The 14,817-nt window shown below is 45.7% G+C and overlaps 1 protein-coding gene across 11 annotated transcripts in view; it reads right to left on the bottom strand.

The window, feature by feature from the left end:
- The window catches only part of Gramd1b (GRAM domain containing 1B), a 227,975-nt gene extending 217,252 nt beyond the window's left edge, over positions 1-10,723 (bottom strand). For 3 of the 11 annotated variants that reach the window (XM_063255976.1, XM_063255960.1, XM_063255963.1), the window contains exon 1: positions 9,807-10,278. Coding sequence is in view for 1 of the 11 variants with exons in the window: in XM_063255962.1 (XP_063112032.1) it covers positions 9,807-9,832 (26 nt within the window). In the remaining 10 variants the exon portion in view is untranslated. Of the gene's footprint in view, positions 1-9,806 lie in introns of all 11 variants that reach the window. The other 8 variants (XM_063255956.1, XM_063255957.1, XR_010049701.1 and 5 more) reach the window with 7 other exon arrangements.
- Positions 10,724-14,817: the final 4,094 nt, after the last annotated feature.

Below are 14,817 nucleotides of genomic sequence, written 5' to 3'. Positions count from 1 at the left end.
TGCTGACTATATTGAAGGAAGCACAGGGCTGGAGAGTGAACCACACCCACAGGATACGACAGATTGGGCGAAAATGGAAACCATTGTATTACTTGGCTGGAGTAGAAGTGTTGGGAAAGGTCTAAAAATTTCACTTCATGATCCTAAATATTCATGAAAGGAAAGATAGGAACTGTTCTCCAGAAGGGACGAATTTATTTTTAAAACGTGGTGATGTAGAACAAAAAATAATGCCAGTCATGTAAAAAAATAATTTTATAGTCTAGACCATGAAAAGGCTAAGATGGGAAAAGCTTGCAGTAATGTATTCATGAAAATACCTGCTAAGTAGGCTCTGTTCCTGAGTATCCACATGGGACTCGGGCAGATGGGCCACGGAGCATCGACCAGGACACGCTGTTTCCACAGAGACCCACCCCGAGCTAGACCAAAACACACGGCAATTACCCCGTGTTGGCTTCCAAGCCTTTCCTGGGCTCAAAATTGACAATAAACAGCTCTAATCTTTCAATAAACACAAATGTGGCCATGTCAGTTAAAGGTAGGTCGGCATGCATCCTGCTGAAGCAAACTTGTTTCCAGATCTCGACCTCAAATCTCCAAGCAGGGGCTGGGGATGTGGCTGAGTGGTAGAGTTCTTACTTCGTATGCACAAAGCCCTGGGGTAGATCTCCAGCACCACCAAAAAGAAAAAAATCTCAAAGCATCTTTGAAATCTGTTGAGATCTGAATCTTGAATCAATTGAAATTTCTTCTTCCATTGGCTTTCTTAAATCTCTTAGTGTATCTCATGCTTCACCTTCTAATTTTCCTCTCCCCTTAGCCCCAATCAGGAGGAGGCTCCCCAGATTTGTAATGTCTTGTTATCCTGACAAACGTCCACCTTGTCCACCCCAGGGGAACCCCTCTAGCTGGGCTTCTGCCGTGCTCACGAGCTATGACGAGATTAGAACAACTGGGTCATGGCAGAGAATGTGCTTTCTGCTCTGACAGGGCTGGGCTCCGTGCACACAGCATTTTCATTCCCTTCTGTCAACACTGTGTGACTTCCACACTGCCCATTCTTCCTGGACTCCCCCCCTCACTTCCTCTCTACCTTCAGATCAAGACATCTCTTCCTCACAGAGGAAGCAAAGTTATCTCTTGAAGCAATCTCTGGCGGTCCACCACATCCACACATCTCAACGGAGAACTCACTCTTTGTGATTTTCCTACTTTCTCCAAGAAAGGACTGTAGCTTTGTAGGATTTTTATTAAAAAAAAAAAATTCAGTCACAAAGTGTGAAACACCTACCATGATTCTTGACACAAGCCATAAATATTGGTTCACTTTCATGCTTCTCTCCACACATTTAATCCCTCTGGTTATGTTTTGTTTTGTTTGCTAGATTCTGTTACCTCAGGTGTTCTGTCTAGTGGTTTCTTGATGAACACATTCAAGTGATTCTCCTCCTCAGCTCTCATCCTGCTCAAATATTTTCTCATTCTATTATCTTTCCCTCCTGCTTCTTTCTGAGTGCTGCCTAGCTCAAGTTATGCCAAGTGACCTAGCTTAGAAAAACGCCAAGGTAGGGCAGTAATGTATCTTTCATTCCTCCTCTTCCTTCCCTTCACCTCTACGTCCTCCTCTCACCACATTGGGATAGTTTTAACTCTCAGATCTGCATGCCACTTTCCAACCTTCCTTGCCACAGGTCAAATCCAAACAATCTCCCCCAGATGCCCCAGAAGCCCTCCTACAGAATCTGATCTTCAGTTAGAACACTTTCTTCTTTTGAGAGTTCAACCTCCTCACTGGTTTCAGAGTCATCTTCCTCCAAAATCGATCTGGTCTTGCCCTTCTGCTGGAAAATGTCAGTAGCCTCGGTCAGATGTGGGTTGTACCTCTGGACCTTTACAACTTCACTGCAACCCGCTCCCCTAGACTCGTCACCTCTCAGACAGCAGCCTTGTTAGCAGCACACTGGCCTGTCAAGTGCTTTCTTGCTCCCTGGCTTTGCTAGCTGTGCCTTCTGCCTGGAACATGACTTCATCCTCTTCCATCTGGAACACACCTACTCACCTTTTAAAACTCAGCTCAAATATACCCGCTTCTGAAAAACCCTTCTCAAATTCACCTGCGCTGTCCTGCTCACTGCTCTGGGTGCCGTTGTCCTGTGATACCCATTCTCTTCCTAGTCATTGCCGGGGTGCTTTGGCTTTTCTACTTGATGTTTCCCTTCCTTACTAGACCATGAGTTCTCTGAGGAAAGAACTGTGTCTTTTTCAATACTATATCCTCAATGCTTACCTTGCTTCTTGTTTAACCAATGCTTGTTGAATGAATACAGAGGATGTGGTAACGATATGATAGAAAGAAGCAAGAAGAGAATAAAATTGGGGTAAGAAGACATTGGATAGAGGTAAGTAGTCCTGTAGAAAAGAGTAAGAGATAAGGAGGCTTCCGCAGTGCTCTGCAAAGCCAGCTTCTGATCCATCAGCTCATTGCTTTCCAATGCGCACACAGGAATAAAATCCATTAAAAATGTAAAGGTCTGTGTTCTCTCTCCTGCTTCAGGCTCGTTTGTATCACCTTTTCTCCTTCCCCAAGATCAACTGCCCAGACCTCACCGGTGTCCTATCATTTCCATGCAGGTATAGAAGGTAGCCAAAGGCTCAATGTCTAAATTAAATTTGGTTGTTGCTAAGAGATACAGGCTTCAGGCAAAAGAGTCAAAAGCCAGCCTTAGGGTGATGTACTCAAGTTCATGGAATACAGATGTCTTAAGAATTATCATGCTTGGAGAGAAAGAAAAGCAATAGGTAAAATACTTTTAACCAGTTTTATAAGTACTCTGACTTCATCACAGTTAAGCAAACATGCTAAGAAAATTGCCCTGTTCCTGGTAATTTGTTCGTGCTTTTTGACAGGCTTTATTATTTAGCTTGGATTAATCTAGCTGCTAAATAAAGTGAGCAGCACCACATTATTTACCTGGGTTTTTACTGTCTCAGATTAATAGTAGGATGTCCCTGTATGTGAAAGACAAGCCAAGACCAGAATTTAACTTTCTCTATTGATTGCTGCCAAATGAGTTCAAACAGGGAATGGACCAAATCAAGATGAAGAAAGACCACAAAGAGCTGACTTCTACTGGTGTGAGTTCTCAGGAGCAGAAATTAATTTCCTACTGTCTCAGCTGGAGCAGGCCAGGGGTCAGGATCTGCTTTTAAGGGTAATCCACAAGAACAGGCAGGAGAGCCCAGTTACAAAGAATAGGGACAGTGCCGACTGTCATTTAGCAGCTTCTGTGACTTAAACTTCAAGACACTTTGGAAGTTATTAACACACCAAAGCCCCCAAGCATGCAAACAGGTCTCAGGATAATTGATATATATGCCAGGCATGTGTCACATGCCTGTAATCTCAGCACTTGGGAGGCTGAGGCAGGAAAATTGCCATGAGCTTGAGGCCAGCCTAAGCTACATAGAGAGACCCTTTTTCAAATAACCAAAAATAATTGATATAGTTCACCTCTATTCTAAATTGCTTGAATCAGGTTTGCATAGGTACACATAGTTTAGGGAATTCCAGTTCCTTTGGGCACCAAATGTGAGGAAATGCATATAAACCCACCTTTCCCTGCAACATAGAAAACTACTAAATGACAGTGATAGAAAAAGCTCTAAGAATACAATGGCTTTGAAGGTTGAGGATAAAATCCACAAGTAAAGAATGGTGCAGAGAATTATGGTATTTAAAGAGAGCGGTTAAGTCCTTGTCGTAGTGCTTACTATCTATGTGATCTTGGACTTCCTGTTTCTGTGTTTACTTTCTGCAATAGGAAAGTGTGGCCAATAATCATTTATTCTGCCAAACAGTTTTGTGAGCCATAACCTGATACAGAAGGCAGTTTAGTAGTACAGATTGAACATCCCTAATCTGAAAATTCAAAAATTGAGAGGTCCACTATCTGAAACTTTTGAGCACCAACATGATGCTACAAGTAACCTCAAGTGACGAGTCACAGTCAAAACACATGTGTAAAATAACCTTCAGGCTATGTGAAAAAGGGGTGCATGGGGTTTGGGGGTTTAGCTCAGCAGCATAAGTGCCAGCGTGGCAAGTATGAGGTCGTGAGTTCAATTCCCACTACCACCAAAAAAAAAAAAAAAGGCGGGGGGGAATGCATGAAACATAAACGGATTTCCTGTTTAGACTTGGGTCCCATTCCCAAGATATCTTGCAGTGTATATGCAAATCTAAAATCCAAAACACTTCCGGTACCAAGCACCTCTGGTATAAGATAGTAAACCCATAATAAAATAATAACAAAAAGTTTGGAGGTTCATTTCTTTGTCAGCCATGATCATAAGAGGTATGTCATTCTCACTAGGAAAATGGAAGCTTTTGGATAAGCTCTCTACTTTCAGATAAATAGACCTCATTTTGCAAATTTGTCTTTGCAAAGGCTTGGGTGTCATAGTACATGTACAAAAATCTGAGGGGAAACACAAGACAGCAACCATGGGGACCGGTGTACTCTGCTCATGGCTTGCAGGGCTGTGACACGGGGGAATCAAGCTCCACTCTGAGCAGGATGAAGCTGAGAACAAGAAGAAGACTTCACACTTGGGACATCCTACTTTGAACTTGTCAATACCAAAAAGTCCTGACTCGGGTTTATCCTTTTCCACTCCTTCCTCAAGATGCATGAAAAGGCGGTTTAATTTCAAGGCCACGCCAGTCACATTATGAAAACCAGATAATCAAGAAGAAAGAGTACAGCAAGAGAAAAGTGCACGTGGATGCCTGATTAAAGAGAGAAAAGACATTATACTGCTTTCCTCTTACTGGACTGTCAACCCTTCTCTCCCTCGGGTCTCTAAGACACAGCCTCGTGGCTGGTGTCAGTAGTCTCAGTCAGTCCCTGTATCAGAGACAGAGACACCTTTTCATAGTCAGTGCAGGGAATACTGTATTCTCTGGCCAGTAAGTCTAATTCTGTTCCAAAGGAAAAGATCAGTCCCTCCAAGGCTAACCAGCAGGAAGAAGTGTCCTTTCCGAGTCAAATGGGTTCACCCATCATTCCCTTTGAAGTCAGAACTGACTCAACAAGAGTCTTGATGCCATCCGCTCTTGACCCTGGACTCGTCCAAACAGAGCTCACAGGTGAATAGCTGGGGATCTATATAATCCTCTAATGCACACACAAAAAAAGAGCTCATAAATACCCTGCTAAGCATAAACATGCTAATGGTAATGACAAGGATTTGCATATCCCACATTTGTACACCTGTTCAACCAACCTTGTCTGATTAATTGGCATGCATTGTTGGGTCTTATTCTTTTTCTTACGGAAGAATGGCTGTGTGCACAGGCGCATGTATTTAATTACTACTAGGTCTTCTGGGACTTAAAGGAGTGAGACCGGGTCTAAATCAATAAAATTACATGTTTTGTGTTCTCACCAAGTATGACATGTACATTTGGCTCGTTATGTCTGCTGCCTAAGGGTGGTCACGCCAGCAAAGCTGACAAACTGGGTGAGTACTTTCCTGAATGCTAAGCAGGGCTTCCACTTGCAGCAAGTTCAGCCAAAGAAAACCTTTTACTTTTTCTTTTTCTCCTCTTTTTCTTTTCTTTCTTTCTTTCTATTGTTTTTTTTTTTTTTTTTCCCACCAGTAAAAGCTCCAAGAACTGGACCCAGAAGTCTCACAAAAGCTGAAATCAAATGCAGGGGGAAAAAAAATGCAGGGGGAAGCTAAACTCCTGCAGAATTCACTTCTCTGGCATTTTTCCTGCCAACCAAGCCAGAGAACAAGGTTCCTTTCTGGCTTCAGCCCACTCCTCAAAGCCATTCTTTATGGGCTTCATGCCCGCCACCCTCTTGAGGAGGCCTTCTTATCAGATTAAATAGGATATTATACTAAATATTCAGTCAACCCAGCACTGGTTGTGTGGGTGTGCTGGATAAAATCTTCATGAAAACGCCATCACGGGGTCATTTGTTTAATTTTGATTCTGCAAAATGTAAAAATAGAATGAGCTGCCGTGAGGGGTTGAGGCTTGACAGCTTCCATGAGAAGCCTCCTGAGCACAAAAACCGCTCTGTTCCGTTGTTCAGCTGGCTTCCTGGTCTCTCCCTCTGCCAGAGGACAAAGGTGGAGCCAGGAAACCCCCAGGCAAGGCAAGGTGCTGCTTTGCTGGTCTTCTGTCCCCCCCCCCTCGGTGTCCTCTTGCACAAACTCTGCCTCCCCTGCTCCCTCCTTGTCCCCCACTGGCTGGCTCCTCTCTCTGCTGTCTCTCTCCGCCTCCTTCTCCCTTCCCAGCTTCTGTGTCACTTCTCCTCCCTCCCTCCCAGGTTCTCCTCTAGTGCCTCGGTCACCCTCACCTGGGTCACCCAACCTATCGCTGGATCTGGTGGGTCTCACAAACTTTTCTAAGGATTGCAGCCTCGAGTCCCCATTGCTCCCCTCACATTCTACCCCGTCCCCAAGGCCCGGTCACTAATGATGTTTAGAAAGATGGAATTTCAGGGATCAATTTGATCGAATGGCAGATGAGCTGTGGGAGCTGCTTTTTCCTACTCCCTCATCCAGCTAAATATGTTTAGTATTCATTGAGCTCAGCAACTCGTGGTGGGAGGGAGCAGGCAGGTGGTACATCACTGGTCTTATGTTGGGAATAAATCAATTTTTATTTTTAAGAAGCTTTTCTTTAAAAAAGAAATGGTAAATGTCCAAGTTGTGCTCTCCAGTTCCGAACCTTGAGGCTCACATGCACCTCCAAATTATCCCTGTTATATACTCCCCAGAGGCTCCAGAGATGCAATGAAGCCCACAAGGATGCTGAGAGGAGAGACTTGACCTGCTTTGTGCCTGAGGGTCTTAGAAAGGTCCCAATATTCAACTGGGTTTCATACAAATACAGTCAGATTGGTTCGAGGCTGTTAATCTGCTTGATGAAACCAACCCCATATGGCGCCCTCCCGTGCCTGGCATGGGGTCCCCCAACCCGTGATACCTGTGAACAACAGGTGGAACAGTGTCCTCTCCCCTATGGTAGATCCCTGGAAGCTCTCTAAAGGTAAAAACTTCACTGATAGTTTGAGGAAAGCCTAAGACAAAGCATGGTTAGCAAACTACTAATTCACAGATTTATCAAAGCCAACCCATTCTAGAAAAGAACATGAATTCCTGTTTTTATGGCTACCTTGTAGATTTGTGCATGAATCTACTGCCAAGTGGTCCCCATCTAATGGATTCTATTTTCACATACACTAAATGAAGCTTCGCTAAATTAGGATGAACCGCCTTAGAGCATGCGCCTGCTTAGGATTCCAGTTCCTAAAACTCATCCCTCTCTCTCTCTTTGCTCTAGCATGGTTAGAGCCTGCCTCTTATTAGTGCATTTACTCATTGTGCAGATGCACAACACAACCCAGCAGGTACAAACCACATGGGAGACTGGGCATGCTTAGAAGCCAGAGCCTTGCACATATCAAAATAAAGAGTATATAGAACCTAGCAGCTAAAAGATAAATGCAGTGTTTCAATTTTGTGCATTACCTATGCTCAAAATGGAAAAAAAAATGTGGTTCCCAGTATGCCAATCCACAGGTGCAAAGTAGGAAAAATGAAAGGCAAAAAGATTCAGACCAAGCTAAAATAGCCATGGAAACCAAAGGGGGAAGATAAACCACAGAGGCACCCGAGAGAAAGCAGTCTCTTTGAGGACAAGTCCAAGAGGCTATCATTCATAGCAGAATTGTAAACAGCAGCCCAAAGCCACAAACAGCTGGAAACTATCTGCCACCTGTGCCAAAGCAGCTGCCAGGAGAAGCAGAGCCCCAGAAAGGCACCTGGAGTGCAGCTGCAGCCCTGGGGCTGGAGATTTCAGTTTGAAGCTCGGGGATTGAAGATGTGTGAGGTGGAAGGCAGCACTAACTCATGTGGAAAGACATCACATGACCGTGATGGTCCAAGAGCAAAGGCTAAAAGGTGGCGGCAGGAACTGATGCCATCTCTTTATAAAGAAGAGATTTCATTCAAGATTTATGATCTCAAACACAGCTGAGCGTGCAGCCCAACAACGCACTCACTGATTTGGTAGCAGTGTCAAACAGAGATGCTACACCTGCACCCCAGCTGGGCTAGGTGTCGGTCAGTTGCTCATAATGGTTTCTTTTCAACTCTAGCTCAAACTTCCAAAACCAAACAAATTTTGAGTGTGGGAAGTGGGAAACCAGGATTTCTGTACACTCTTCTGAGACCCTGGGTCTCCTGAATCTCTACCCACGTTGCAGGCTGAGGATGTGTAACTTCTGAGAAAGTTACCAAGTAAATACAGCAAGCGAGGAGGGTCTCCGGCTGATGGTGGTGATCATTGTACATCACCAAAAGAAGCCAGTTACGGTTCTAAGAAGCAGGAAGGTTGCACAGACAGGGACATTGAGTGGAGGAAAGAGACAGGATCTTCAAGTCAGGAACAAAGGTGGGAGGCACAGTTAAACACAGGGACTATGAATTAACCTCACCCAGAGAACAAGACTGACATGCCACATGTCTATAGCGAGTCTCTATATCAGACTAGGCACAAAGAGGGGCCTGGGGGTAGGAAATAGGAATGTAGCACTTTTCAATCTGTCTGCAGTATTCAGTTTCCTAAATTCTCAGAGAGCCCCAGCTGATATGTGTCCCCCATGGGGGCTCCCAGATAGAGATGTATGTGTCCATTGTAGGCCTTGGCAGAAGAGATAGCTCCATGCCCTGCCTAAATTTCTTTGTTTTCGCCTGGAGTAGTGGGAGTTTTACATCTGCTGCTGTTATGAAAACATTTTTTTTAACAAGCCTTTTAAAAAATCATTATCTCCTTAGAAAAATCTAGGGATCTTCCAAGCATATGTGATATGTACAATCCTCCCACCCCATCCCTGTTCAGTACTAGGCCTGGGGTTCATCTTCCCTTAGGATTTCTTCTGGTCCACCCCACATCATGGCCTGGGGTCCTTGGAATCACCTGTTTGTTCCTCTGTTGCCTCAGGGGGTGACATATATACCTACTCCTGAGGAATGACGTTTCTCCAAGCATGAGACTAGCTCATGGGTTCAAGCAAGCTGTCTGCACTCTGATGACTTCATTTTAATAACTGTTCCTTTTCACCCCTCTGTCAGCTCCACAAGAAGAACTATTTCTCCTGGAAGGCGATCCCATGTCTTCCTTGGTCCAAACTAAATCTTCCATCTCCCCCCAGTAGGAAATGAGAAAGCATGGAACCTCCCCTTAGGTACCTTCAGATAAACCCCAAAATGTGCACTTTGTTCTTGTGCCAAATCTTGAGTTTCAACTATGCAAGGGAAACAGGTGCAAGACTGATGGGCACATCCAGGTGGGGTGACAGAAGCCCTCCACTGCCCAGAACAGGCACAGCCAGTGTCCCCCAGATCAAACTTTTGCCAGACAGCTGGGAAGAAGTATAAGCAGTCAATCCTATCCTCACCACTGGTTTTGAGCACATCTCCAGCACTAAATGAAAAAAGCCACCTTTGTTTATCTCCAGTGACTGATGGAGGTAATCATCTCAGTAGTTTCCTGGGGACACCACCTCTCCGGTGTGGGACACCACAGCCAGGCCACAATCCATGTTAATAGCTTTACTGCGCCCTCTGGTAACTTTGATGCTGCCCTAAGAAAAGTCAGAGAACAAACTGCATCCCCACCCCCATACCAACATTCCACAGCTTCCGGTTTCACAGGGACCCCTCATCATCATCCTGACATCCAGACGCGTCCCCCTAGGACTCAGGAGCCAGGAAGTTCTTACCTGGGTCTGCCAGGAGAACCCTTCATGTGGGCACACAATCCGGGCGCGCCACGGGTCAGCGGCGTGCAGAACACACCAGCTGCCGGGCTACTGCTCAGCACATCTCCCCGCGGGCCTGGCTTGCAGGGAGGAGCGGCAGTCCCATCCGGAAGAGGGCAGGAAGACCGGAGCCTCTGGGCGCCCCGACCCAAGGGGCCAGGTCAGGCTACAGCGCAGCCTCGCACTGGTGCGCTGGGGTGCAGGACACCCGGAGTCCAGACCGCTGCCGTCTGCAAACTGGCAGCTGGCGGGGCGGCGCTGCGGAAGGAGGTGCAGTCCCCTGCCCTGGGCCCCGAGGCTCCCACGGTCTTGGTGGCTAGGTGTTACTGCATCGCGCTCGCTCTCGCTATATATGCACACAGCCCCCTCCCTGCGCGTCTGCGTTCCTCGGTGTCGCCTCTGACTCCGTCTCCGTGTTCTGCTCCCGCCTGCTCGCCAGCCTGGTCCCTCTCGCTCCTGCTCTCTTCCCTTCTCTCCGCTCCCCGCACCCTCCCTCTCTGGGCAAAGCCTGGCGCCCGGATTCTCCTGGTATTGCCTCGCTCCAACATTTAGCTCTGCAGTGTAACTCAGGGACGCTCCACAAGACAGTTCTTCAAAACCAGCCGCTCCTTTAGGACCAGACCACCAAGTTCGGTGCGGAAACCAACAGGAGAACCCGCAGCCCCGCTGGCTGCTTGTGGCCGGGAGACAGTGTTTACACTGATGGAAGCTGGATTACCCGGGTTTCTGGAGAAGCCTTGGGAGGCACAGATCAGCCAAGTCCACAGGTGACCTGCAGGAGCTTCAGCAAAGGGTGACCTCCAGTGCATGGGAATTATGGCACTGCAAAGCAGGATGGCACCCGAGGAGTTATTGGATTCAGAACGTTCATTTTGTCCATTAGAAAACTGAAGCTTAGTGGGTTTCACTGACTCTCCCAGGCTTGCACAGCCAGACAGCCAAAGGGGAATATCTGAGTTACCGTGCTGCCAGGGCATCTGAGTTCCCACCAGAAAAGGAATAATGTGTTTATCTGGAACTGGGTGTCGAGGTCCCCGGGGGACACTGCTGTTGTCTCCATGCTCAGTGGACTGAGGCCTGTAGGTTATCCGAGCCTGTGAAGAAACCACAGCCAGCCAATTACCAGGCTGACACTTGCCTCCTGCCAGAACCACATCTAAAGCCCTCTCCCCTTCCAGGAGGACCCAGCGAATGAAAAACACCAAAGGCCCAGCACTGCTGCTTTGGCTGCCACCATTCTGAGGACTTGAAAGAGTGAAATGACAAATGTCTTTTCATTGCTATCTTCCGGAGACCCAGCTAACAAGCTCTGCTTTATAAAACTTCCATTTCCACTTATTATTTTCCATCTTCGCCTCCATCCTTCACGTCATTCTGACCGTTCTCTGACACAGATATTTTCATATTACCCACAGAAGAGAACACATTTTTCCCCATTCGCTTCTTACGCCCACACTAAAACACTACCTGACAGCATAGGGTTATAAATCAAAAGGGCTTCTCTCTGGCAGAGCCCTAAGGGGGCGGGAGCCTTAATCTCTGTTCCCAGAAGATACAGATTCCCCCAGCATACATCGAGTCCACTCGCTCACAAATGTCCATCTTGGGCATTTCACTGGCCCTCCCACTCCATCCCAAGAAATGCTTTGCAGGGCTGCTGGGTTGGGTCCCCTCAACAGCACATGCTACTGTGGTAAATGTGTCCCTGCGGGCTGTGTATTCTTGTCCGCAGGATCTCTAGGGAAATTTTGATACTTAGCCTACCGTTATGTGCCCTGATGTGACTTGAGAATAAAGAGGCCTCCCTTTAAATTACAGCATAAATCAAGCATAATTCCTTTGTCAAAGGTTTCCTTGGAGATTCGGGTCACAGGGACGGAGATAGAGCTGGAAATGAGAAAGTTCACCTACAGAATTTCCAGTCCCCCTTCTAGCTCAATGAGTCTGTGACAATGACTGTGTCCAGAGGATGTGGTGATCGATTCCAACACATGCCTGGGTTCTGGGAGTTTAGGAAACTTCCAATGTACCAGCTACTCAGGAGGCTGAGGCAGGAGAAGGGCAAGTTAGAGGCAGCCTGGGTAACTTAGAGACTTAATAAGACCCTGCTCAAAATAAGAAAGGATAGGGATGTAGCTCAGTGTGAAGGCCCTGGGTTCAACTCCCAGCACTACCAAGAAACAAAAGAAAACAAAGTTCAAAGCGTACCTCAGTTCCAACCTTGTCACTCCCAGTTACCAGAAGTGTGATCCCGAACAAGTTACTTTACTTTTTCTAAGCCTCATAGCATAACATCTATAATTGCCTTTATTCTCTTTCGTAGATATTTTCCTCAGTGCTGGGAATCAAACTCAGACCCTTGCATGTGCCAGGCAAGTGCTCTGACACTGAGTTGCAACCCCAAACCCTTTGCTTCTCTTTCTAAACTGTTCAAAATATGTCCTTATATGGAAGTTTTTGTATACCATCTCAGTAAATCCAACCCTGTTCATCCTCGACCTAAGATCCTGTTATTCCCGTTTATTTCATTTGTATTCGCATCTCTTTCACTTAGTAAAATTTAATTATTAAACACTTCTGCACTGGCCTAACATACGTGTATTTCTTTTATCTAATTTTAAAGTCCCTAAATATGAGCATATGTTTCTCAAGTTTTATTGTTGTTTGTTTGTCTGTTTGTTTTTTGGTACTAGGAATTGAACTCAGGACCTCACACTTGCCAGGTAAGTGCTGTGCTGCTGAGCTATGTCCCCGGCCCTTTCCCATGTGTTTTAATCTTTTATCACATCCTATAGATGCAGCCAGAGTCATGGATCCATTGAGCTAGAAGGAGAGCTGGAGCTTTAGAGGTCCGCTTGCTCGCTGGACAGCCCAGAGATCATACTAGACCCGCACACACTAATGTAGCTGGAAGAGTGGTAGCCTCTTGTCTCTTTATCTTTGCACTATGCAAAAATACTTTTTAACATCTGTTCCACAGAATACCAGTTTCTTGAAAATATTCTACATCCCAGTCGGCAAAATAAATAAACTATATTTAATTCTAGTTTATTTTTACTGGAAGACTCTTTAGAGGGTTTATCATATTTACAAGCCTTGTGAAAGAGCTATGCTTTACCTTAGTTTTTAAACACTTTCATTCAGAAAGTTCCTTTTTTTAGAGCATTTTGGAGAACTAACCATCTAAGACACAAATGTGGAAAATCCTACAATATCCCCGTGGAAGTGCTACCCACCCGTGTGACTACTCAGTTTGCATGAATCCCAGAGAGGAAGCTAGCATTAGCTCATCCCAAACGTTTGGGTCAGCCTTATTTCTAGGTCTGGGGACTTGTCAAATAGATGTATCCTAGATCATAAGGGAACTGTCCCTTTGGGTCCCCAGAGTTCCATGCTTGGCCTGGAGAACAGGAGAGCAGCTCTTTCGTCCAACCAACTCTCCCAGCCATGCAGATGCCATTCTTCGCTCCCTCCTTTGATCTGGGGCACGTTTCCAGGCTGCAGTGAATGTAGACTATAGTGGTAAAAAGCCTAGGTTTTTGCGATAGACCTTGCTGGCCGTGAATCTCATTTCTATTTCTCGAGAGTTACGAGATATTGGGCAAATTTTTCAACCTCCTAAGCCTTACTTCTCTCATTTGTGAAATCACCATAATAACACTGGGTAAAACTATACTGTACTCAAATGTGTGGCACAAGATACATACCTAAAACCTGTCATAGCATTATGAGGTGACAACAGTGATAACAGATTAGTCACAGGACACAGTGGACAGACAACATATATCTCAATGATTACAACAGAGTAATTGTGGAATCGGAAAGCTCACAGTACCTGTAATACAGAAAATGAGTCTTTGTCCTTCTTCACTGTCTTCCAAGCAGTCTGAAACCTGTTACAGTCACCCAACAACTATTAAAAATGAGTAAGAGAGACTCTGATTAATCTCAGAAGTATCTCAGTAGTAGATCATTTTGAGAAAGCTCAGAAATGAGGAAAAAAAGATACTGATCATTTCTATACCATAAAGCTTCCTTCAACTGAGTAGATATTAAATGTCTGTCACTATTCTAACTGATTTAGATTCATCAACTCGTTATCTAGGTCTATCTGTCCTCTTTGGGACACTTGAAGAGTGAGATACCCACATTCTCAACTTGAATATGAAGAAAAATAGGGTTCAGGAAGTTTATGAAGAAGCCCAATTAATCCCAAGACAAAGCCAACAACTACCAGCTTCGCTGTAGCCATCTGAATCTGCTGACGACGTGGATGGACACTAGTACAAACTCTAGGGACCATCGCGGGGGCTGAGAGCATTTCTCTCCTCTTGGGGAACTTGCGGGTCAATTCCTTATTAATGCCTAATTAAGGAAGAAATGGAACCAGATTACTTCCTCAGCTCCCCAGGGGACTACTCACTGGCCTCTGTGCCTGTCAGCCTGGCACAGGAGGAGATAACCCCATTAGACCACTGAAAAGAGAAGGGGCATCTGTCAGGCGACCAGAAAAGACATTTTGTGTAAACGGAAAGATCAAGGCCTAATTTCCTTCTTACCACAAGCAGGAACCCAGGTCCGTGGAGTCAGCACAGTGAATCAATATTTCTGTTTATTACTCTCGCCCAAATGTCCCTTCCCGACTTTTCCACCCCACATCGCCCCATCGTTCACCCTCCAACAAGCTCCACCACGCCTGAGCTGAGGATAGGCCAGATGCCAGACTACATCTTTGTAACTAACGACAGTTCCTTCTTTCCACTGCCTTCCTAGTGGGTCAGGTCAAACACCATGCGCCTTTGGTGGCAACAGAAGATAAGCAGACTGTCCCCACCCCAGCAGGTCAGAGCCCTGCAGTCACCCATGGCTGACTTCAACGCCTGACCTAAAACACAATAAACTACTTTCTCCACACCCAGGAGCATGGAACAAAACCAAGCTAATAAGAGAGAAAAAGCAGGAGAAAAGAGGA

This window comes from Cavia porcellus, unplaced genomic scaffold (assembly GCF_034190915.1).
Source record: "Cavia porcellus strain 051 isolate PalLab524CR breed Dunkin Hartley unplaced genomic scaffold, mCavPor4.1 scaffold_9, whole genome shotgun sequence".
NCBI lineage: Eukaryota > Metazoa > Chordata > Mammalia > Rodentia > Caviidae > Cavia > Cavia porcellus.
The sequence above is the reverse complement of the archived record's forward strand: the minus strand, read 5'-3'. Positions and strand labels throughout refer to the sequence as shown.